Genomic DNA, 26044 nt, shown 5'->3' with positions numbered 1-26044 from the left:
GGAACGCCCACTTTTTCTCATTTTCCCGTGGACTGAAATGCCTGCTGTAGTCCGACGATCCTGTATGTGGGAAGGTCCAGGGCACGGTGTGATTTAGCGCATGAAATCTAAATACAGATCTGCTCTGAAAACTCTAGGGAAAGACTTAAGAAGGTGACCTATGCTCCTAGTGGCTGCTGGCAGTATGGTTTGGGGTAAGGCTGGGAGAATGTCATGTCTTTTGTCAACAGTACCCTGGAAGAGACAAGACAATGTATGAGAGATGGGCATTTCAGCAGTTCACTGTTGGAGACCAGGCAAGATTTCAGGGACCTCGTGCCTCACTTGTGGCAGGTGAGACGCACACATTTAAAGTTTTGGTTGAACTCTCACTCTTAACAGGCTAAATGTCACACGTGATGAGAAGTGCTAAAACATGAAATGTAAATGCACTTGTGTTCAGACCTTTGATGTATAGCAGGCCTGGGGTGCAACAGAGGCATCAAAGTAAGGCCACCCAAGGAGCAGTCCTCCTATAGACCTCTTCATCTCTGAACACTTCAGAGTGCTGCTGCGCTTCTGTTGTAAATCATGACTCTACTGGAAGATGTTTCATTGTTATGTTAATTATATTCTATATGTATTTAGATTTATTTTAGCATTTCGTTGTCATTTGTGTTGTTCCTCATGTTAAAGTTTGGGGGACATATGTACAAGCCCCTATCGTCACCACAACATCACTTATCTACGTTTTGGTGGTGATAGGGGCTTAGCTTTATTAACAAGGCAGCATTAAGCAACTTAACGTGGCTTAACGCTGCCTTGTAAATAAGGCCCCCTTTCACGCAATGGTTAGCGTGAAAGAGGTGGGCTGTGGGTGTTGCAGTGAGCGTTTCACCACAACACCCATTGATTTTGACGCTGCCTCCTATGTACAAGGGTAGCGTATGTAGGAGGCAGCGCCAAAATTTGGCGAAACAAGGAGAAATTTATAATTTCTCCTCATTTTTGCTTTTTCCATGTGTTCTGCCTTGTGCAGTACACATGGAAAAAGTAAAATGCCGGTTTTTGTTTATGTACAGGAAGGTTCCCCTTCCTGTTCTTAAACAATCTTTAAAAAGAAAAAAAAACAATTTTGTGACTTTCATCTGTCAAGCGACAAAATGGCATTTCAGTATTGTTTATGTGCAGGAAGGGACACCTTCCTACACAAACAATCCTCCCATGCAAGCTGACACCCTTGCACTATGGTGCATGGGTGCCTTCGTTGGCGCTACACTGCTAAGTGTAGCACCATCACAGGGGAAACACAAGGCTGCATCATAATATTGTAAATATGGTGGAGCCGTGCGTTTTTAGAAGTGGCGGAGTGAGGCGTTAAGCCATGAGGTCTATTCTACATATGCCCCTGTGTATCATTGCTTTCTTTGATATCGGCAAATATGCAAATTAGTTCTAGCTACTAAGACTACTCAAAACTTGAGAGCTTTGGGACTTTATGCGCCATCTGTGACAGAAGTGTGAGGAGAGTCAGAGACCCTACTTTCACATAGCCGGAGCACTTGCAGACTCTGCCTTTTGATTGTTTGGTGCTCATTGGGGCCTCTGGAGAGTGTGAAGGGTCGATCCCCTTCTGGAGTCTGTCCTTCTGTCTATATTATTGGGCGGATATATGAAAAAAGAATTCCTCCTCATTTATGCATATATTCTCTAATGAACTTCTTGTTATATATTTTCCTCCTTCCTTTTTAACTCTCGGTGATTTCCTGGAATCCTTAGTGTGTCCGTATTTTAACCGAATTTTATGCATAAAAATATTTCTATTTTGACTCACTGTTGCCTACACTTGTGACTAATGATGCGAGTATGATATTTTCATGACTTAGATAAATGATGTTATCTAGATTTTCCATTTTAATGCATTATCATTACTGTCTTTGATAGGTCCCAGCCCTAAACCATACTATGACTCTTGGTTTCTGCTTGCCCTGAGGAAGGTGGCACCTATATTTCGGTGCATTCACCGAAACGCGCATCGGCGCACACATGAGGCCCACCTAACCCTGTTTTTCCTTAAATTGTGGACATTTGTTCGCCAACATAATGTTGAATATTCATTGTATTATGTTTACATTTTGAATTTTCTGTACGATTTATATCCTCTATATGTGAATGTGCGAATTTAGCATTTTTGGTTTAGAATGATTTTGGTATGAGTGTGTCAGTTAGTGTGTGTTTGAGTACGCCTGGGATCCCGATAAGCATGCTCTCTGTTACTTGAAAATTCTTTATGTACTGAATATATTTCTACATAAATCAATTTAATTTGAAAATAAAATGATTAAAAATTTACCCTTGATTATATTTTTGAATCATACTGCCCTAGTCCCAGTGTAGATATATTAAAGAGACGATACATTGTACGTTCTGAAACCTATAGGTAGAGATATTTGAGTTCATATTTATACTGTCCCATTTCCCCTGAATCTCTACCTACATCCACTGTACAGGGGTTCCCCTTTTTGCATTGGTTTAAGCCCCCATGAAATCATCATGGGACGCGCCATGCGGCACGTGTTTATACCAGTCATCAAGCTGATGACTATAACTGATGACATGGTGTTGGAATACTGTAAAAGCCTGGCTGACACAGTTCATTCTGTGTTTCATCAGGTTGGAGCGGATGCCACCACCCTTGAAAAGAAGCCAGCTCATGATCTGAACCCAGGGGATTGGGTAAGAATAAAGGTCCACAGAAGAAGAAACTGTTTGGTTCCAAGGTGGGGAAAACAAAGACAAGTCATTCTGACCACGACAACAGCTGTAAAGTGTGCTGGACTGAAAAACTGGATCCATGCAAGTCATACATTGAGAATTCCAAATCCAGTGGACAGCACAGAAAAAGAATATTTTGATTAATCAGAATCTTGTACTGAGTCAGATGACGGAGAGTCAAAAACAAGAGAAAACTCTGAAAGGGGGGGGAAGCAGAACAAAGTCTAACGTTTATCCCCAGAAGTAACTCTCTGAGAAGAAGATTGCAGATTTCTGATACCAGTTCAGATTCCGAAAACGAGCAAGGAACGCAATGTCCCAGAAAAGAACAAGGAAAGAACAGAGAAAAAGACAGTGAGGAGACAATAAATAAATTAGTGAAAAGAAAGTACCAGATGAAAGATTGAGAGAAATTCCACCTGAAATAACAAATCTCAGTGAACAAGGGACAGGTAGAGAGAGACAGGGACAGATTGCTGCGGAAGACCCCCGAGGAGGCGTAGGTAACTGCAACATCCAGTTAGGTGAAGGAATAAGTAGTCAGCAGGAAGATTGCATGTCGGAGATTAGAGGAAGGACATAAGTAGGGAAAACAAGACAAGTGGTGGAAAAAGAAATTGTTTAGAGTATAAAGCAAGTTGAGACAGAGTCTGAAGAAAGCTAAGATGAAATACCTGAAGCTCGAGTTCTAAGAAAGAGAGCTTGGAGAACTGAAAATAACGACAAAGGAAGTAAAGTAAAAAGAGCTGCAAAAGAGGACGTTTGGCCGAATAAAATAAAAAAATTGAGATAGCGACTGACATGAAGGGCTGTATATAAAGAAAGCAAAAGAATAAGGAAACTTAACCAGAAGTTTAAGTCACCGGAATGGACGTACGTGGCTCTGCCTGAAAGAGGAGAAGAGGCAGATAGTCAAGGAAATCCAGAGGAGACTGTACTGAAAGTGGTTGAAGAAGAGGAAGAATCGTAAATCCTGAGAGTTCTCTTATCCGACATTGGGGAAGAAGAAACTGAAGTTCAGGAAATTCTGTATTTGGATCACGAAAGGGAAGTGAAAAACGATGAGATGCCGAACTGAATAGACCAAGAGAGCTGTTGATGAAGAAACAATAAAATAAGACAAAAAGATAAAGACTGATAGAACCAAGTAGGTGCTTAGAGTCTTGGGTTAGAAAACTAGTTGTGAAGTAGAAGAGGCTAAGTCAAAAGACACGGTCCATTTTTAGCAAAGATGGCAAACATAGATAGTAGCAAAGGTAGATGTACATTTTTGAGGAGATGGTGTAAAATGCGTTGTTGTACAGGATTACTAATGCTTCTGTGGAGCATACTTGCTCTTTTGATCTCTTTTAAAATTACTATAGATACATTAGAAGGACATGGTGAGAACAAAGCTTATATAGGGAAAATTCAAAGGGTAGTACCGACTGAAGTAGATAAAAATTATTTACATAAAGATAGGTCTATAACAGATTTTTCTAACAATGTGTTCTCAAAATTATTATATGAATACGTAAAGACAATGGATGTAAGGGATTTCTACGTCTGTATGCAGTTACCTGCCTCTGTTTCAGAAGGAGTGACTTATCACCTTCCAGTAACTTATGGAATAACATGTAGTGTAATAGCTGGTTTATTTTATCAAAGAGGAAACTTAGAATATTATTTTTCAGATGTAGATAACATTTTCGCACAAGTACCTTCAATTAATAAACTAAATAGGGTAAAACCTGCTAAAGTATTAGGTGAATTCTTTTTAGAAACTAAAGAACTGACATTAGAAAACATATTTAAAAACAATCTGACTTGCAGTTTAAAGAAAGAGGAATATACTGTTTTGGACATGGTTGAAGAAAGGAGACTGAAAAAGTAAAGAAAGGCATCTGGAGGAAAGGTGGAGAAGACAGTCTGGGATGTAGAAATGGAAAAACACTTAAAGGGTGAAGATAGTCTAGCTATGGCTTCAGATTGACCTCAGAAAGGAAAATTGTGTACTAGAAGGAATCAAACTGCATATGATAATTATTTTTTAGGTAATAGTGAGTGCCATGATACATACCGAATCATATATCAAGAAAGCTTTATTCGACGATTGTCATAAAAGCATACGAAATTTATATATATACACCATACACAAGACATGTTAAAATATTTTAAGACAATAAATAAAGGTATTTGCAGAAAAATTAACATTTCAGGGTATAGGAGTGTTTACCCAGCCAACATTTTGCTCCTAATCACCCACGCCCTTCCAAGAAACTTGGCAACAGAAATATAAACAAGTGGAATTTCAGCAGAGCGCAAGATACGTAGTGCCACTTTAACATTCCTAGTACCCAACTGTCGGCACATTGATTTTAGCCAGATCTGACGGGGAATTACATGAGATGGGCATTGAAACAGGAAATGATTAACAGATTCAATAGGTGCAGTACAGCCAGGACAATTAAGCACGTTAGACACGGCCCATCTAGATGAAAACTCTTACTGGGAGACTGCCAACTCTGAATTGAAAATAGAGCTTCCTGTCCAAAGGATTAGTAATGTCATCCCAAAAAGGTGCCAAAGAAATGGTATCCTTAAAATCAAGAAAGATGCCAGACAATGAGAGCGGGGCTGTGGATCTGAAAACTCGGGTAGCTACCACTTCCCAGTATAAAGCCTTCAGTACTTGCTTAGACGGAAAGCTAGCATTTAGTGGATCCTCCCACAAAATTTTTAGGCCCAGATCCTGAAGCGACTCACGTAGCCTACGGAGCCACTTGACCTTACGAAAGGTATCCAATTTAATAATATCCATAAGGCCAAGAGCAAAGAGCCTAAGTTCAGAAGTGACCCATAGGCGCCGCCAATATAATATGGGGCGAAATAGGGCAATTAATGCTATTGGCCTTATACCTAGGTCGTAAAGCAGGGGGCAAAGGGGAGTACTCTGAGGTAGTTTAGTAAGATTCCTTAAAAATCTATTTTCAGAGGTAGATAGTTTGTGTACGTTATCAAATCCCCACAACTCGACTCCATAGAGCGCAGCACCAACCACTTTGCCATCGTACACCCGAAGTGCAGGGTCGATGGGTTTAGTCAGGGATTGGTATGTTCTTTGCTTAGCGCGCCAGAGAGCTGAGAGTGTTTAAGGGATGCCAAATCCACTTGCTTTTTCCATCCCAAATCATGTTGGATGCAAATACCTAAGTAAGTAAAATCTTGAACCTGGTCCAATGGCATATTATTCATATATATTTTGCTTTTAAAAGATTTGGACTGGTTAAAAGACATAAATTTGGATTTTAAAACATTAATTTCAAGCCCGCGGGCTAAACAGAAGTCCTCAAAAATGCCTAAGGACTTCTGTAAGCCACTCGGGGTTTTAGAGATTATAAGACAATCGTCAGCAAACATTAAAATAGGAATTTTTCCACCTGCCAATGAGGGGGCATCAACATTTGCATCTATTAATAATTTGGCCACATCGTTGATATACAAGGAAAATAAAGTTGGCGCGAGTACGCAGCCCTGCCTGACCCCCTTCTGAATAGGAAACTGCTTGGTCACTTGCCCGACACCACCCCATCTAATCTGCGCAAAATTATCTGTATGGAGTCTAGCAATTAGGGAAATTAGAACAGCTGGCATCCCCATCTTATCTAAAACAGCCCAAAGGGATGCCCGGGGGACAAGATCAAAGGCTGCCCTAAGATCTATAAAGGCAGCCTATAAGTTGCCCCCCCCCCCCCCAAGTAAACCACCTTCCAGTAGAGCATAGCAAAATGTAACACCTGGTCAATGGTGCTTATTCTAGCTCTAAAACCAGCTTGTAAATGAGAGAGGATTACATTATCTAGAGCCCAGTCCAACACTTTGTTCAAGATCAACCTGCCTAAGATCTTTTGCGTGGTATCAATCAAACTGATTGGACGATAGTTTGCAGGGAGGGACTTGTCCCCTTTCTTGAACGCTGGAATGATTTCAGCACCTTTCCAGGAAGTGGGGAACGGGGCACCTCTGGCAATCAAGTTGGCTAAAATTAAGATAGTTTCCCCAAGATTCGTTATTAATCAAAAAAATGTCAGCAGGGACTCCGTCCATCCCAGGGGCTTTTCCAGGAACCAGCGACTTGAGGGCAATAGCAACATCACCCAGGGTAAAAGCGTCTTCCTTGTAAAAAATAGTTTGGTAATTAGAAAGGGGACACATATCTTCTTCAACAGCATAAAGGGCCTCAAAATGCTTGACCCAAGCATCTTGCGAAACCCAATTTTGGGGTTTGTCAGGGTTACCCCCAGTACCCCATCTAAAAACAGACCAGAAACGTCTCATATCCTTTTGGGCACCTGCTTCCCTAAGTTCCTGCCACCTTTGGAAATCCCACGCTCTCAGATTTAAAAATAGCTTGCTTATAAGCATATCTGGCAGAGCGAACTTTGAGACTATCGCCAGATTTTAATGCGATGCCCAGGTTCACACGAGCATCTCTACAGTCAGTAGTATACCATCGTGGTGACAAATCATGTTTGGGCTTAGTTAATTTGCAAGGCCTTACAAAAATATCTTTAAGTTCTAGGAAAAAAGAATCATGGATCGACATTCCAGGTATACAATGTGGTTCCAAAAGACACTGATTATATGCCACCCCTAAATCCTGGGTGGCAAGCTCTAGACTATTAAAAATACGAGTTAAACAATCTTGACTTTGAACAACCTTAGCCCACTTAACGTGGCGCAGATCGTTAGCAATGACTACATCTTGATGGTGCTGTGGAGGAGAATCACTAAGGGCAATGGGGGTCACCCAGTACAAAGTAGATAAAGAGAGAGGATTGTGGTCACTCTCCTGTCTGTCTATAACCACCATACCCCTCAGGGTCTCCCAAAGATCTAGTGATAGCAAAATATAATCAATCCTGCTAGTGCGGCAACCACTCTTAAATGTAATAGACCCTAATTTGTCTTGTTCAGACCTGCCATTTGTTGCACGAAGCCCCATATTCAAACAAAGGGCATTGATCTGAATTACTAATTCTGACCAGCGAATAGCTAGTTCAAGGTCTAAACTTGGAACACCCCATAAACCATCCTCTACTTCCAAAATGCTCCGATCAACACCAAGAAGGGGTTCAAAGGTTGTATTAAAATCACCGCCTAAAATAACATGGGAGTGCTGGGAATAAAGAAGCATAAGTTCATCCAATCGGCTTATGATGTCAGACTTCTTTCCACCTGTGCTTCTAACATAAACATTATAGATATCCAGCAATTTTCCGTCTTTAAACTTAAGGTTAAGTAGCTGAATATCTGGGTGTGAAGTAGGAAGCTCCTTAACAACAATACCAAGATCCTGTCTAATCCAGATGGTAAGACCACCGGAGGGGCGACCCTTTTTGCCCTTAACCGCCAAAACATTAAAATTCAAAAAACCCAACAAAAACTGAGCCTCAAGTATCCAGGTCTCCTGGAATAAGCAGATGTCATAAGAATTTATAAATGATGCCCATTTTGGATCTTTCAATTTAGATTTTAGTCCTGCAATATTCCAGGACAGAAGCGTCCCAAACTCTGTATGGGTTGCACTGTCAACCTCGGGGGTCTCCGGAATACTACTCAATTGATTTATCCTTGCTGGATCTATAGAGAGGCCGAATCATGGGTGGGTGGGGATTTAACGGTGGAAAAGATCCAGTTTTCCCTGGATTATATTTTATCTGTGGGAACCGGGCATATTATCGTTTGCCAGACCATTGGTATGGCACATGTTACGTAGGCCTGGTTTTTCCAAAGATCTTTCATATGGATAGAGGAGAAGATGGTGAACATAGTTTAGGTAGTTATTTAGCACGTAGTAAGAGAGAATCTTGGACAGAAATTGTGGGTGACATTTTTGGAGCATTGATACCAGCAGTGGGAAGATCTCTGAATGCAAACAAGATCAGAAAATTATCAACAGTAGTGGATAGCTTGTCAACAAGCACCGCTGGTGGATTCTTATTGGTAAACACCAAAATGGTTGCCATGCGTGCTATGGTAATGCAAAATCGACTTGCCCTTGATATATTATTGGCAAAAGAGGGTGGAGTCTGTGGAATGCTGAAAGTTCAACACTGTTGTACTTACATTCCTGATGAAAGTAAAGATCTTAAAATTTATATTAAAAATATTACAGAATTGCATGACGAAATTGCACCACTGTGCACAGGGTGTTTGGGAAAAGATCGGAAAGAAAATATCAGCTATTAAAGATTTTTTAGTAAAATTAGGTAGTACGTGTTTAGGTAAAATATTATTTCCATTAACATGTGTAATTTTCATAATATTAGTAATAAGAATAGGTTGTATCTGTTGTAAAAACAATAAAAATCATAAAAAGTTAAAAAGAGAAAAATTGAGGAGAAAAGACAAGAAACAAGAAAGGGAATTTGATGAGATAGAATTAGAAGTTTAAAGAAAGCATGTACGAATCGGCAAAAAGAGAAGAAATAGGGGAAACTGAATTATGAATAAGAGCAAGAAATCATTTTAAAATTCCGTAATACAAAATTTTGATGGTGTGGTGATAAATTCACCAAAGGGGGGATTGCTGGAGCGGGTAATGCAAAATGTTGTATACCCCACCAATCTGCATGTGCATACTAATTAGCATAATCAATTAACTGTAACCATATTAAAGGTTTGAAGTGGAATACTAATCAACCCTATTAATGTATGAATTACACGTGGGATTTGCATGGCCAAAATAATCTCAATTAAAATATGTACGCCTACAAATATTAGAAAATTAGAATATTGTATGTTATGTGTTGCTTTTGTGATGTAATTGTGAGTTGCACCAGATGACATCACTGGGTGAGTATAAACGTTTTGAATGTTGCTATTATGCTAGATAATTACATACACATAGGGGAAATAGTGAGGGTTTAACATTTTATTAGCCATTTCCATGTTTTAATTATGTTTTGTGTTTGTTTTACTTAAGGTGACCATTTTGGGCCTTCGCTAAGATGGCCGCTCCTTTGACTCGACGCGACTGACAACACTCCACAAGGTTTTGGGTGAAGTGCGCCTGCGCAACAAAGGACAGCAGTGGCCTCGTCCTGACCCTAGCCAGGCTGTTCTAATCAAGGACATACTGGGAAAAGTGCCAAAGAGAATGAACAATGGACTGTCTTTAAAAACCGGAACCAGCAAGTGCGATGATCTAACTTAATGAACTATGTGAGAACTTCACCGACCGACCCCAAATCCACCAATGAGAACAGTCTAAAATTGATATTTGTTACAATTTTACATCGATTTCATTATAAAAATCCGATAGAATAGTGAGTTGCACGCTCTTTTTACTTGCGTTATGCTGACTGAGAGGACGGTGACACTGCAGGACAGCTGTTTCCCTGAATCTTTGACGGACTGAATTGCTGCCCAATTTCCTGATGAACTGAAATCTTCGATTTAATGGGCATAGATTGACTGGTACGTGCTTATGGTCTCGACCCAATCTATGGGACTGTAGCGTGCTGCAGGACGACTTGATTGACTTGGAGGACGACAATTAGCCAGAATAGGTAAATATGGTGATCTGTGGTTTGAATAACAGTCCATTTTAATTTGCATTAATTAAGATAAAGCTGGTCATTGATTACTGACAAATGAGTTGGGTTGTTTATCCATAGAGAATGTTTAAATCTAAATTGTAAATTAGGAGATTTGAAGATCCATTTTACCAAACAACTAAATTAGATCCATCCATTACGTGGAAGGGATATCTGGAAATTTAGGTTTAGGATGTGTTGGATTATATATAGATTATGCCTGGTTATGTAAATATACGTTCCTTTAGGTTATAAGGTATTCCTTTCATGTCAGCGTTTGGAACAATCATCTCTCGGAAAAACAGACCAATGATGTATGAATGTTGGTGTTATGGGCCCCACCAGTGAATGTATTGATTGAATGTGTTTGTGAGATATTCGGTCTGTGACGAAGGGAGGGTTTTGGATTCCACGCTGCAGCAGATGCACCCGGGCTTATTTCAGCTCTTGGACCATAATCCGTTGATCCTTAGCTTTAGCCTTGGACTGACCGCAATGGTTCATAAAGTGGCTTGTCAGATAGAATATACTAGAAATGGGGGAGTACGATGGAAATGGCAGGAAAGGGACCCCAATGCATTTCACAAAATGCTCTTCGAAAATTAGAAGGAGCACTTTCAGATATACCTAAACTCGGACTCTGATCACGAGGAGATACTAGGGGCCTTTGAAACAATTTGCAAGAAGATTTCTGAAGAATTAATGGCACCCAAACGCCCACAAATCCCATAAATGGTTTGACCAATCATGTTTCCAGGCACATAAAAGCCTTGTGAATGCAGTCAAAAATCACCAGAGGGATCTGCTAGTAATTAGTACCTACAGGAAACACTATAAAGCGGTAATTACGAGGCGGAACGGGGAGATTAGAACAGGGTCTCATTCCAATACTACAAGGGGTACAGTTAGTTTGGAGGATTCTGAACAGCTAGTAATCACTGTTAAGGATGTTACATCAGCTGTGAGTAGGTGCTCGAGCAGCAAGGTTCCAGGCCCAGAAAACATAATTTTCTGGGCTCCCTTCTTGCTGAGCCTCCTACACTGTGTGTGAACCCAGGGCCCATAAAAATCATGGTCCAAGGCACTGATTGTCCCAATTTTTATAAAGGGGGGCAGGAGCGGCCCCAACTGTTATTGGCGCACATCTTTAATCGACTCGATGGCCAAAATACTGGGTAGAATCTTATTGGACCAACTTGAAAACTGGACAAATGAAAATAACATCTTACTTTCTACCCTGTACAAACAGGGTATTGGGACCATGGACCAATGTTTAAACCTCCATTTAATAATGTACAAATACCTGCCTGCTAAGGAAGGATGTCTGTACCTGGCATTCATGGACCTGAGTTGTAGCATTTTACAACACTGTGCAGACAAAGCATAAAACATGTTAGTAAGCATGGGAGTTAACCCATGTATTGTTCATCTTCTTGCTCAACTGCACACTGATGTTGAGTGTTGCATTAGATTTGGGTCAGGTGGCGAATGTACCCTTTGTATAAAGATAAAAAACGGGGTTAGAAAGGAGTGAATGTTAGCACCATTCCTTTATAGCATTTATATGAATGACCTTGATAACCATTCATTGGGTGTTGTGGCAGATCCACCCAGGGTAGGGAATTACCCGTTACCTGTCCTTATGTACGCAAATGATTGCCTCCTTGTAACTAGAATGGGCCTGAGCCTTCAAAAACCTTTAGATCTATTTGATTCTACTATAGATAATATGTTGATGTCCTCTTGGTGCTTAGTAGGATTGGCATTGTTATAGAGTCTTCCAATCCAATACCATCAATAAAAACTTGTATTTCTCCTCGTTTATTTTCTTTTTCGATGGGTCATATATACAAAGAAATAACAGCAAGGGGCTGCAAGCCATTTAGCAGCACCACGCTGCGTCATTTCAAAAACGCATAAATGCACTGTATTCACAAGAATATGGTGCACCCCTGTGTTTTCCCTGGTTCTTAAACAGCTGCCTAGCGCCAACAGAAACACCCTTGCGCCATGGTGCAAGGTGCCTTCTTTGCAGGGATGATCGTTTCTGTGCATGAAGGGGTACCTTCCTGCACAGAAACAATCATTAAAGGTGATGTGATCCTGCTATGTGTGCTGCAGAAAGAGCATAAAAGTATTTCTTCTCGTTGCACCGCTCTAACACATGCTTTTTTTTGCGCAGGCTCAGATTTACAGGTCCATGTAAATCTTCGGCATCATCTAAAAACAATGTGTGTTGCGGTGGAACGCCAACAGGAACACACATTGTACACCCATTTGGTGCAGAAAACTGCAATAAAGGGTACAATATTTATGATGCGGTTTAAGCTATGCAAAGTGGCTTAGCACTGCATTGGTAATATGGAGCAGAGCATTGCGCCACCGGAGCGTCGTAAAAAGTGATGCTCCTCTGGCAAAATGCCCTTGTAAATATACCCTTAGAAAGAACAAATCGCTTTTAATCATCTTTAATGATCATGTGCAGGATGGTGTCCCTTTCTGCACATAAACAATTATCCCCGCAAAACAGGCACCCTTGCACAATGGCGTTCGAGTGTCTGCATTGGTGGTAGGCAGCTTTTTTAGTGCTGTGCCAAGAGAAAACACATGGGTGTGCCATATTCTTGTGAATACAGGGCATCCCTGCTAGGGATGACCAGATGTCCCAGGTTTCCCCGGACAGTCCCTGTTTTCACAGGACTGTCCCAGCGTCCCAACGCTATTCCTAATTTTCAATAAATGTTCCGGTTTATGGGACTAAGATAAAGTCCTTCTGCGAAGCAGAAATGAAACCACGCTCTCTTTTCAAGAGATGCCTCAAATGTGATTTAATGCATTATCTGCCTCTTTCAGACAGCACAGGAGGAGGTCAGCTGGGGGCTTGCAGCAGAGGTAAGACAGAGTGGGGAGGAAGGAAGGGGGGGACTCAGGGTGGAGGTCCTTCCACAGCTTATGTTATATAACTTAGCCCTGCAAATGTGTGTGAATGTCTATCTATATAGATATATACAGTGCTTTAAATGGGCTGGCACTGTCCGATACGGAGTACCCGCACATTGTTTTGAGATGGAGAGTACCGGTACTTCACAAGGGAAATGTAATACTTTTAATTGGAGAGTACCGGCACTTATCAGAAATAAGCAGGTACTTTGGTACAGAGTACCTGCACTTCTATTTTTCTATTTCAAGCACTGAATATATCTATACAAACATACATACACAAACACACATTCATTTACATGACTACGCAAAAACCAGGACATACCAGACATAAAAATAATATAAAACACTTTAGTCCTACCTTTATGTCTGACCTGCCCTCGTTTTTGCTCCTCAATAACTAGTCACCCTAATCCCTGCGTTTTTAGGTTGAGCCTAGACAGCGCTTGCGCTGTCTGGAAGATCTGTTGTATGTACTTTATGGGATTTGGAGATCAGCCCCAGGACTTGTTTACATTCCGACTTTGCTTAGGGACTTTTTCTTATTCATTTCTTTTTTTTTCTTCTGACAATTGCCTCTATTTAATTTTCTTGATAGAAATCGACCAGCTGGAAAATACCAGAATCACTTTAGCATTCCCTAGATTCTAGGCCATACACCCGTAGACCATAATATTTTTTTCAAATCTTCTGTTTTTAGTGATATAACTACAGAAGTGGGTGATTTTATATTAAAAACAGAGCTTTGGACAATCCAATTTTCCGCTGATAGGCAGTATTTCTCTCCATGTGTTCCCATACCTGGCGTGTTCCACAGTTTGGTGCTTAGTTTCCCCTCCATGTTAGAGAACAGTAGATGTTTCAGCACCCAGGCCAATGTGCTGCATAGCTAAATGCATATGAGGTTTCAAAGGCGAGACCAAATGCATTGCAAATGCTTTAGTTATGCTCAAGCATTCAGAATTTAGTTGAAAGTGTTTGGGGATGAGCAAGGTTATTGAAAAGCACAGACACACCAGGCAACCAGAGACCACCCTTTATCCAGGGTTGTTTTTCTTCTAGTATACTTCAATGGTTGCTTTGTTTCACCTTTGTAGTATGCTGCTTTTTCACTATATCAGTTTAAATGCAGAATTTTCTTATAGGGCAAGGCACTTACAAGTTATGTCCTTCTTCTCTGGTGTGTGTGCGCTGGATGAGGGTATAACAAGGTTTTGGCACACTTTGTTGGTCAAGTTCACAGATGGAGAGAAGTCTTCTAATGAATGCCTGAGAAAGGTGGCAGAACTGGCTGAGTACAAGCTGAGTGGGTGGCCATGTGTATGGATTTTGTTTTTAGGTCGAGCCTGGGCAGCGCATGTGCTGCTCTGCGAGGCATGCTGAATTCAGGTAGGGTGTTAAAGCTCAGTCCATATTTTTCATTTGCTTGTGCCATTGTCCACGGTAAACTGCTGCTGTTGATTTGTCAATAGGCTTGGTAGTCCCGTCTTAGCCACCTTGTAGCGTTTTCTAACCGTCCAAGGCGACACCCCCTGTTACTTGTGTTTATACTTGGTAGGCTTTAATTACAGCCTCTGAGCACTATTTTCTCCAATAGCTGACACGCACTCTCCTAACACTTTTAGAAACAATTTATAGCACGGGCGCTGAACGCATTTGCAATGCAATGGATCTCGCATTTGCAAGAGTTTAAGCTTGTGGCATTGTAAATGAAAGCTCCTTATATTTGTTTGAATGCCACATAAATAAAAGGCATTGTCATTTACACAGCCAATAGCTCAAACTCTAGTGAATGCAAGACCTATTGCATTGCAAATGCTTGTTTAACTGAGGCTGGACTGCTCCAATGCTTGCAGCGCCGCGTCATTTCTTTGTAGATGTGCCCCATATGATTTTTCTGATTCAGTACCAACATCACCCGTTCACTTGCAAAGTACCTATTGTAATGTGTGCTTTTGAAATTGTACAGTTGTGGCTGGTAGAAAAATAGACTGAGCGCACGATTGCCAGTTTGGCTTGCAGTCACATCTAGTTTATCACACACCAGAACCTAGTCCTGGGCTCTTGGTTTGTTCTCATGTGGTCTTTACTAGCAGTCCTTACTGAAGCTGGTTACATGTGTTATGGCGAGGCACCTACTGGAAGGCAGCAGGCAAGGGGGTAAAAGCTGCATGTGGACTTTAACGAGAAGGATGTAAGTTTCCTTTACACCTACCAGGTATTCATAAAAGAATGGTTATGAGCAGTGTCGTAGCTATCTGTGGTGCAGAAGGTCTTAGGGCAACAGGGCCTAGATACCGCAGGGTGAACCCCAATAAGGTCTTGTTTATTCCATCCAAGTAGCGGATGAGGGCTATTTTCCTTGCTTGCACCAGGACGCATAGGGGCAGATCTACAAGAAACTAATGCAGCGTGGTGCAGCAAATCATTTTGCTGCGCCGAGCTGCATTAGTTTCGAAGCACAGGGATGCGACATTTACAAAAATATGTCACATATATATGCGGCACTGCGCTGGTGCACAAACTGCTTCCATGTGCCGGCGCAGGCACCCTTGCAACATTGTGCATGGATTCCTGCGTCGTGGGGAGATTGTTTTTGTGAAGGAAGGGCCACCTTCCTGCACAAAAACAATCAATTGAGGTGATTTCCTCTTCCAATGTGTGCAGTAGAATTCAGCACGCATTGAAAGAGGAAAAAAACAAGGAGAAATGAAACATTTCTCCTTGTTGCATCGCGCTACGCCACCCATAGGGTGGTGTAGCATTCTGACACATTTCCAGATTTAAATCTGGAAATACATCAGTGGACATGGGTGTTGCGTGGGAACATCCACAGCAGCACCCATGTCACGCCCCTAACAAGCAAGGTGTTGCATGAACAGGGGCGATATTTACAAGCACAGGTTAAGTCATGCAGGGTGACTTTACCTGTGCTTGTAAATATCACTCAGCAGGCTTCGCCACCGGTGCGTCACACAACGTGATGCACAGGCGGCGCAAGGGGTTTGTAAATCTGCCGCATAGTGTCTTTGCTCTGCTTCTGAGTATGTCTGTAAATCTAGGCCTCTTTGTGATTCAGACTGAGGATCCGCGCACTGGTCAAACAGTTCTGCGGATTTTCTGTTTAAAACATTTTACTCTTCAATACGGTCGGCTGCAGCGCACTGACCTGAAACTTCGACTGAAACTCTGTGGTCGTACTCCCGTTCAATCTGAGGGTAATATTCATTAGCATCTTGTCCAGTGACGCTGTTTATCTGTAGGGTGCAGTTGTGATCTTCCAAATCACCCACGAGAAGAGTGCGTCCTTTATAGGGAGGGAAAGCGTTCGTTGGATCCTTGTTGTTGTAAACCTCTGGGTTCCCTCTACTCCTCCACAGGCGCCAGGTGAATGGCAGAGGTCTGTCCGATCTCACAATTAAACCGGTGATCGTGCAGGGGATCACCAGGCAGGAGCCCTCGAGTGCCGTGATCTCACGTGGCACAGAGAATGACCACTGCATGAGGAGCGGCTGGCAAAGAAGCTCTGCAAAAGGAAGAGGAGAGAAGGTGGCTGTGGTTAGATCACAATATTACACTACAACAACCTGCAGACAGGTACAATGAAACTGCATACTGTTGGCTTCAGCTTTCAGGTCAAAACAAGGGAGCAACCACGTGGGAAAGGATGGATGTGCGAGTCACCAAATGGCCAATCCTTTTCTAAACAGCCAATAACATGCTAAGAAACAACTTATTACGCTATAAATTTTCTTTCCCCCGTACTCAAAGCAACAGGCACCACCAGTAAGGGCCTTGTTACAAGATGCCTACTAAAATGGATTAGTAAATACCGTACCCAGTATTTCCAATGTCAGGTTGTGTTACCCCCTCATTTGCTAGTGATTGTGAGTTAGAGCTATTGAATGGAAATAACATGAGAGTTTTAGTACTACCGGTTCAGTCACACCATATTTACCCAAATTATGGGCAACTTTCTATTCACAAATTGCACCTTTTCTCAGCCGGTGAAATTTGTCACCAGAAAAGGAAGGGGCATTACCGTGTGCAGACTTTACTAGGTCACTTGCTAATTATGCACCTGGTAATACTAGTAACTGTGAGGAGTTTGCTTACCTTAGTAGGTCACTAAAAACTACACCTTCGAATACCATGCTACAATGTGCCTAAAAAAACGACATATCACACTTTTCAATACCACACAACAGCACACCACACAATACAACATACGCCACAACAAAGGAATACCCCTATAACAAAGCTGTTGTCCAACATCTCAAAAGACCATTCCACCACTAATGACAACAGACAATGCCATACTGCGTCACAAAATACCCTCTACGTCACATTAGGCCTCGCTATATAACTTCACACTGCATCTCACCATTCAAGACTACTCAAAGGGACATATTCTCAAGGATCTATCGCCGAGTTATCGGCACTTTATCTCAACCAAAGTCATGATAAATTCATCGCCCCATTCACAAGCTGGTGCTAAGAGCCAATAATACCAGTTTACCTGCGATAGCAGCCGCAAAAGACATCGCCATGGATGACCCCGGCAACTATCGCTAATAAGATGCAGAGTAGGCGTTCCCGAGAAAAAAGCAGCAACACCACTCCGCAACATTCTCATTGACCAGCCAGATCTGTGATAAGATCACAAAACAGGTGATAAGGCGCGTTTGCACCAGTCAGAGCAGGTGCTATTTTCTTGCTGCTAAGTCAGACGACAACCTGCACCATAAAAGGGAGCCCAGCCCACAGCCACACCTGAAGAACAACAGATGCCATGGAGCTACTCATCATGCAGCTCGGAGCCCCAAGAGGGCCATAACACCCACCGCCACCCGCCCCCGAACCAGCCCCCACCCCCTCCCGGGGCCCTACCCCTGGCACTGCCCACTTCCCCCGGACAAAGAGATGGCACATCAACATCACAAAACCATAAACAAAATCATTCGCCTGATGCCGCAGAATCACAACAGCTAACAGTCATGTGAGTACAGAAAAGGCAGAATCAATCATTCACTATTGAAAGTCCAAATGAAATATCACAATCAAATTTGTCCGCAAACTACTATTTGGAAGAGCATTGGTGGGTCATCCCTGGACAATCTGTAAGTGACAGCCTGTAAGACAATATCCAAGATAAGAAGGTGTGTCAGGCACTCAAAGGAGAGAGAGAGAGAAAGAGAGGGAGAGAGACTGAACAAGGTGCGTAAGGACAATCTTGCCCTTGGCCCATACATGCCAACTGTTGCATGTTTCGCAATTGGTGCACCCTAAATCTAAGGCCTGGCATCAATTTCGCACAAAGGCCACATCACATTCCAGAAATGCAAGCAGTAGTCACACTAAAATTAGGCATGAAAGCTCCTTTGTCTCAATACACAAGGCGGAAGGACATCCAAACCTCCGACCTTGGTCTTCAATGTGCCCGGCACCCCCTGAGTGAGATACGATACCAGACTCTGATGACTCCCACACCATGAACTGTGCTAATGAAAGACCAACGTGCCCACACCCCACACACACTTGTCCCTGCTTGAGCTACACCTGCATGGGATGCCCCAGACACATTGTTAAATAACAACCCATACGTCCAAACTTTGAACACACAGAGTACTCATAACTCCGAGCTGTGGCATATCGTCCACAGAACTGCCACCTGTCTGAGGAGTGCCGGTGGTATGAGACCAACAAATGCAATGGCAGGCAATCCCGGGCACATGCACAACCCCTGTCACCTGGAACTGTACCGTGCATGAATGCTGCATCTGTTGAGAGCTCTGCCAATGGCAGTTTTGTGAATCAGTTGCCGTCTGAGTTTCCAGCTTGCGTACGTCACATGCATCCATGCCTGGTTCCACTGTCGATCATGCACATTCAGGTGGCCCATGGAGGTCTGCCTAACCAACACAATGGTAGATGAATTGGATTATGACTTGTGTATGCGCCCCCTGTTGGCCCACAAACAGGAGTGCAACTGGGAAACCAATGCATGAGACGCCCTGATCTGTGGCGTATGTGCTGGCAGTAGTGGATGGGAGATTGCACAAGTCATGGTGTGCAGTGACCACATTGAGGCACTCCCCTATTGGGCTGTGTTGCGGAATTGGTGAAACGTTGTGGACAGAACACATCTGTCCGGACCAGTTAATGGATTGGCTCTCTCTCATGTTCCTTGAACTCGAGAACGACGTACTTCTGGAACTGATTTCCTGTGAAGCTGCGCTCGCATTCATGGACAAGTAACTACCTTCGTGCAGCCACAACTGATTGACACCCAGAGCACAGGTCCCAACACCATGTTGCATCGTGGAGCAATGGTCACACATCCCAGGACAACAGTGGACACGCATGCATTCGCCCGTACTCGGAAAGCATGTGTGTGCACCTACGCGTGTTGTCAAATACCTATGCAAGGTGATGCAGCCCCATGGGCGGAGCTGCACAGCATCGTTCGGCAACGTTCTCAAGTCGGACATACTGCTGGAGGGAGACTACACACATGGCAATGTAGCACGACATGTGACCTTGTTGGTCTCTTTCACCTGCTCACTGACAGCACAGCACACAGTCGGCACAGTCCGGTGGAACAGCTCCATGCAGGTCCCATGGGCTGTGAGTCGTGTCCCCGGACACGGGGCAATGAGCAGATGCCAAACATCAAATGACTCGACCAGCAAGGCAAGGTGGGCTGAGACCGTTGCCATCTGTAAGGAGATGTGTTCATTTTTGCCTCCCCATTTCTTGCACCTCGATACGTTCCAATTCTGCCTGTAAGTGTGTTAAGCATTTGTTTGCCTGTTGTGGCCCATTCCTTGCTTGTACTGACACGCACATGCTAATAAAGTTACGCAACTTCACCAGTGTACAACTGTGATGAGTGCTGATTAGTATAACAAATCCTGTCCCTCAATGAGCATTGTCCGTACACAGGGAGGGACAGACTGCCGCATGTACATTGGTGGTAAATCTCTATTGGCAGTTCAATCCATGTGAGCCAGACATTTTGTTTGGGATAGTTGCTGGTAGGGTATACAGATTTTCAAAACTTAGATTTTACGGGGAAATCCCTGAACAAATGATGTCCTAGTACATAACCACTCAGGTGGTGGAATATCCAAAGCAACCTAAACATAAGATCCCAAGGGGCAACACAGTGTAGATAGTTCTATTTGAACATCGATTTAAACACAAAGATACCATTATAAAGGTTTACAAAATCAGAGGGTCTATTCTAAATCGTATATATATGCAGGTATTATGCAAGCAGCACTGAGGGCAGGAAGGTCGCGATGCAGGTCAGAGGGCAGCGCAGAGACTTTGAGACATTTTCCATACCCACTGTGGTGTTTAACTTTTATGAAAACTGACATTGCATTTGAGCAGCTCACTGTAGCGTTATTGTGGCACTTCAATGACCAGCAGGCTCTGGGTGAGCCAACGCCCACTGGGGCAGGTGATAATCATTATAAAATGCCGGTGCTCTTTGCAACTTTAAAAGAAGCCTCTGAAGAAATGCTCGTGGAGCATGAAACGCGTCAGGCAACAAATTTCTTTTGGACTCTGTTTTCATTGCCCTGCGCTGTTTTCCTGCACATTAAAGCGAAGATTTAACCTACCTGTAAGCTGGCTCTTCTAAGTGGGAAACTTTGGATGTTGGATATATATATATATATTCACTGAAAAAACCATAGGTTTCACACATGTTATAGTTAGGAATTAGCATTTAAAAAACCTTGCAAATTCACTTCAAAAACCATAGGTTTCACACATGTTATAGTTAGCTGGACATTTCATTTTAAAAAAAAACAATGAAATTCCCCCGTTATAGTTAGTTCAGGCAACTATAACTCACGCGACCGCAATCCACGGCTGATGACGTCAGATATTACATCACTGTATTTAGACACTTATTTACCCATTTATTCTTCCATTTACCTTTAGCTATACATGTATTACAAATATTTATTTTATAGAAAGACCCATATGTCATCAGTGATGTAAAATCTGAAGTCATCAGCATTGGATTGCGGTCGCGTGACTTATAGTTGCCTGAACTAACTATAACGGGGGAATTTTCATTGTTTTTTTTCGATTGAAATGTCCAGCTAACTATAACATGTGTGAAACCTATGGTTTTTTTAAGTGAATTTGCAAGGTTTTTTTAAATGCTAATTCCTAACTATAACGTGTGTGAAACCTATGTTTTTTTCAGTGAATTTCAAAGGTTTTTTAAATGCTAATTTATGTTTGTATTTTTGTTGTTTATGGCATTTTCACCGTGCGCGCACCTCGTGATTTTTTGGTAAAAAAATAAAATGTTTTTTCTCACCCTGCGGGGTCCTTCAGGGACCCCCTGACAAAGGCTAGGGGGTCAGAAACTCTCTTTCCTGCCCCCTTTTCACGTTTTCCACCTTTTTTCCACCTTTCCTTTTCAGTGCGACAGACAAAATGGCGGCCGACACTTTCTGATTTCGACCGATTCGAAGGTTTACTAACATCTAACAACCAATCAGAATTTCGCTCGCGCACAGCGCGTGGACGGTGTGCGCGTATATATATTTATATGCTTTTAAATGCTATTTTCTCAGGAAATACTGAACAGATTTACACCAGACCTGCAAAAGGCTCTTCCCTGACCTGAGGACTACCTCTCTGCCAAATTTCAAGTAATTCTGTTCAGCCGTTCGGGCTGTACCTTCGACTAAAGGTCCTATGGAAAAATGCATGGGGAAAACGTGTTTTGGGACCCCCCTTTTTTCTCACCCCCGCTTGACGAATCACCCCGAGACTTTTAGGGTAGGAGCTGAACGGAGCGCCCCATTAGTTTTGAAAATTTCGCGAGGATTCGTCAACCGGCGCCAAAGTTATTCAAAATAGAATTTTGAGATTTCCTATGGAAGCACGATCCTAACTATAACTATCTACTGGCGACCGCCAGTAGATAATATATATATTTTAGTGTGCGACTACACCACAACACCGTAACACACAAGACCCACATGGTGCTCAACAGCACCATATAGTAGATGAGAATTGTCAAATGGAAATGTTGAGAAGCACTATTTTGCATGGTATAACACCGAGTCGGGTACCATTGGTGTATGTTTCTCATCTGGGTCACATAGCATGTTCACCAAGTATGTCCCCCACTAGAATTATACACAGGACGATTTGACGGTCAAACCGTGCAACAGACTCAGTAGAATGATTTACATCATCAATTTTAACTGTTTTTAGCACAACTATAGAGAGCACAAATGGGAAATATATTAATTTCAAGGTAGTAGCACTGGTGAGTCGATAGTCCGTAGACATTAATCACCAAAATCACTCTGACTAAATACATTGAATAAGTCATGGTGTAAATAATATATGTACAAGTTACTTATACGAGATCCCCAAATACATATCCATCTTTTCAAATATTCCTGTTTCTTTTGTCTTTTAGAAAATCTACTGGAAGATATAAGATTATAGGTGAGTGCAATAGGCCTCATTCCTGTGTTGCATGAATAAATTGCTAAACATAAGGCAGGGACACCGAAGAGTAGATATCTTAGCCCTGAAGCAGGCCCCAGACCCGGAAGGGCTTTAATTGAAGGCCGAAACTTGTTGGCATTTTAAAGATGGTATTTTTGATTAAATTAAATTCAAAAGAAGCCCATTGATTCCACGATTTTATCTTATACCACAGGTACCCTAGGAATAAAGTCTAGAGTGGAGGTATACCTGTAGGTATTTTTATTATATCACCCATCTGGTTCCCTGCATAACCAGGTGTTACCTTATATAAGAACTCCTATAACAGCTGTGGTTGAGTCCGCCCAGGTAGTACCATCTTACCTGGGTATGGACGCCAATGATGAAGCATGTCACTATTAGTGAGTGAGGCGTCTTCTCCAATATCTTTGGATATTCCACCACCTGAGTGGTTATGCACTAGGGCATCATTTGTTCAGGGATTTCCCCGTAAAAACTACGTTTTGAAAATCTGTATATCCCATTTGGGAGAACAGAAAACAGCAGTTGCCTTTAGTGATAGTACAGTACCTGGGAGATTGCAACTGTGCTGCTTCTGTCACTCTCCCCTTGTGTAAAATAGTTGCTGGTACACCTGTGCTCTTACGTGTCTTCAGCAATGTGAGTATGGTGTCAAACTACTTGCCATGTGGATCAATGTGATCCATTAAAACAGACTGTGTCCACACTGATGTGTGTGAGTAGGTCATGCAAAGAGATGTTCTGTAGCCACATGCGATGTGGGACACCACTTCAGGCGTGCAACCAATTTTGACTTTTCTACAGACAGCCCTATATAACACATGGACGTGGGGCTACATTGGGGGGTTGCAAGATTGTTGTTCATGTGCAATGAGGAAACAGCTAGTTCACACCTTCACAGTCATCTAATTGGTCATGTGGGCAAGGCTCAAACATGCACATTTATGACATTTACCAGGGTGTGCCTTGTGCAATCAATGTCCCTACATTCATCCATACTTGTATACGTGAGTGAACATAGACATGATGCATCTGTGGGATTTGGAATGTTTTATTCACATTCTGGGGAGTGTCAGAGCTGGAGGGGTACATGGCCAGTTCAAGCCCACATAAAGTGGTTGCCCAGTGGTGGGCCAACCAGAGTCCTTGGGGGAATGCAAGGTTAATCTGAAGAGGAAGAGTTCAGTCCTTAGCTGGATTGCTGTGTCATTGGTACCAGAGCAGATATGGCAGGCCATGTCATGGTCCAGGTGAATGTAGCTGAATGTTCCGGGGGACAGTGGGAGGTGTTGTTCCAGGGCATGATGCATAGGTCTGATCCAGGCAGGTGGAGGCCATGTGGTGGGTACTGATGCTACTGCCTTCTTCCTCACACAGTCATTACCCTCCACATCTTACTCCTCTGAGAAGTCTTCTGTGTCCTGTGTGTCAGGTGTGTGTGGTGGTGTTATGGCTGCATCACCGAGGGGCACTGACACATCAGGGTGTGAAGATGATAGGGTTGCATCACTCTGTGCCAATGGCACATCAAGGGGCTGAGATGTGTGTGTCAAAGATCCAGCAGCAGTTATCTGGGACAGGCTCTGTGGCAGCAATGGCAAGATGAGGATCTGCAAGGCATGGAAGATCCCAGCTACATATCGCTGGTGTTCAGCCGTGGCAGACCTACTTCCAGCCTGCATCGGCTCCATGGTCTCCATTGTCCTCCGCATATGTGCCAACTCTGTGCTGTCATCGCTGGCGCCTGTCTGACTAGACCGTTCTTTTATCCGAGTAATGGCTAAGCCTGGGCAAAGCACTACGCTACGCTCGCGTAGTTTGCAAAGTTTGCGCTATTTTCGCACTACGTGAATTGCACGTAGCACAGTGCGAACACGCGTAGCGTAGTGTTGCGTAGTGCTGCGGTCATTTTTTGCTTGCTCGCGGTCCTCAACGTCAAGTTGGCGACTGCGAGCAAGCGAAATAAACCTCCCGGCGAGATTCCCAACGCGAGGAGGTCAGGTTTCTCACTGCGAGGGGTCGCGTATGCTCGCGACCGCTCGCGATGAGAAACTACCAGTTTGCGTTGAGAAAGCTGCCACTCGAGTAAAAATCTACTTGAGCAGCAGAAAACTACAGCTCGCATTGTGCAAGATGGCATTTTCAATGATTGCACAGTGCCGGTTGCTTGTCCGCACTGTGCAATCATTGAAACCGACATCTGGCACAGTGCGAACAAGGTACTACGCAGTTCGCGAAGTGCTACGCGTAGCTCGCGTAGTGCGAACTGCACTTTGCGTAGCTTCGCGAAGTGCTACTTCGCGAACTACGCCCACCCTTAGTAATGGCCCCAGCGAGGTCAGCCAAGTATTGTTGGTGAGCATGGTGCGGACAGTGGGTGGCTGATGGGGACTGTATGGGGTCCCTGATGGGACTCAGAAACCCACATATGGCATCGAGTCTGGCTGACATGAGGTTGAACCCCAGCCGCAGCTGATAAGCGATCTTCTCTTGGCACGCTAATACACGGCATTGGAATTCCATGTGTTGGTTGTAGGGGTCCTGTGAGCCAGCCGTGGTGGTGTGTGCTTTCTGCTGTGTGGTCTGTGCAGGGTGTGGGGTCACTGCGATGCAGCTTGGGCTGACCTGCTCCTGAGCGTTGTGTGCGGAGGATGTCCACGAGCCGTTGGAGGTTGTCTGGGGAAATGTGCAAGGTGTCCTCTTTATCATCACTGTAGAGATGTGTGGTCTGCTCTGCAGGAGGTGTTGATTGTCCCTCTGCAATGTAATGGGGAGATGCAGTTTAACAGTGTGTTCCATGTATCTTCACGGATAGGAGATATTTACATTCAGAATGAATGACAGTGTAGATTTTGGCTGTTTTGGTGAAGCTGGCTATTTGATGGGAGACAGTGGACATTTCAACTACATGAGGGATGTGAGGTTTTACTCGTACATTATCATCTCACAGTGTCATGCAATGCCAGATGTAATTGGTCAGTTACTACGTACGAACGGCACCAGTTGTGTCCTTGTCCTGTGGTGTAAGGGTTGCACTTTTTATGAAATTGTCATCAATGTTGATGTACTGTGATTGCTATGTGTGTGTTCTGCATTGTTGGCGAGTCTCCCTGCAGCTCTGATTTGGCGGCTCCTTGTCCCTTTGGGTCGGTGTGCCTTTGACATGTATGCTTTTTGGGTAATGTATGTTTGCGACTTAGGTCATTTGTGCTCTTGGACGTTTTTTGTTCTCTTGTGCATTGTTTGTCTGCAGA

General features: G+C 43.1%; 1 protein-coding gene across 3 annotated transcripts in view; it reads right to left on the bottom strand.

Annotated features, from left to right (window-relative positions):
• The window catches only part of LOC146809069 (sialic acid-binding Ig-like lectin 12), a 503656-nt gene that overhangs the window by 276334 nt on the left and 201278 nt on the right, over positions 1-26044 (bottom strand). For all 3 annotated transcript variants that reach the window (XM_085615877.1, XM_085615875.1, XM_085615876.1), the window contains one exon: positions 16444-16800. In XM_085615877.1, the coding sequence (XP_085472003.1) occupies positions 16444-16800 (357 nt within the window). The remainder of the gene's footprint in view (positions 1-16443; positions 16801-26044) is intronic.

The sequence above is a fragment of the Triturus cristatus genome, chromosome 7 (assembly GCF_964204655.1).
Source record: "Triturus cristatus chromosome 7, aTriCri1.1, whole genome shotgun sequence".
Classification (NCBI taxonomy): Eukaryota; Metazoa; Chordata; class Amphibia; order Caudata; family Salamandridae; genus Triturus; species Triturus cristatus.
This window is presented reverse-complemented; position numbering and strand designations above follow the sequence as displayed.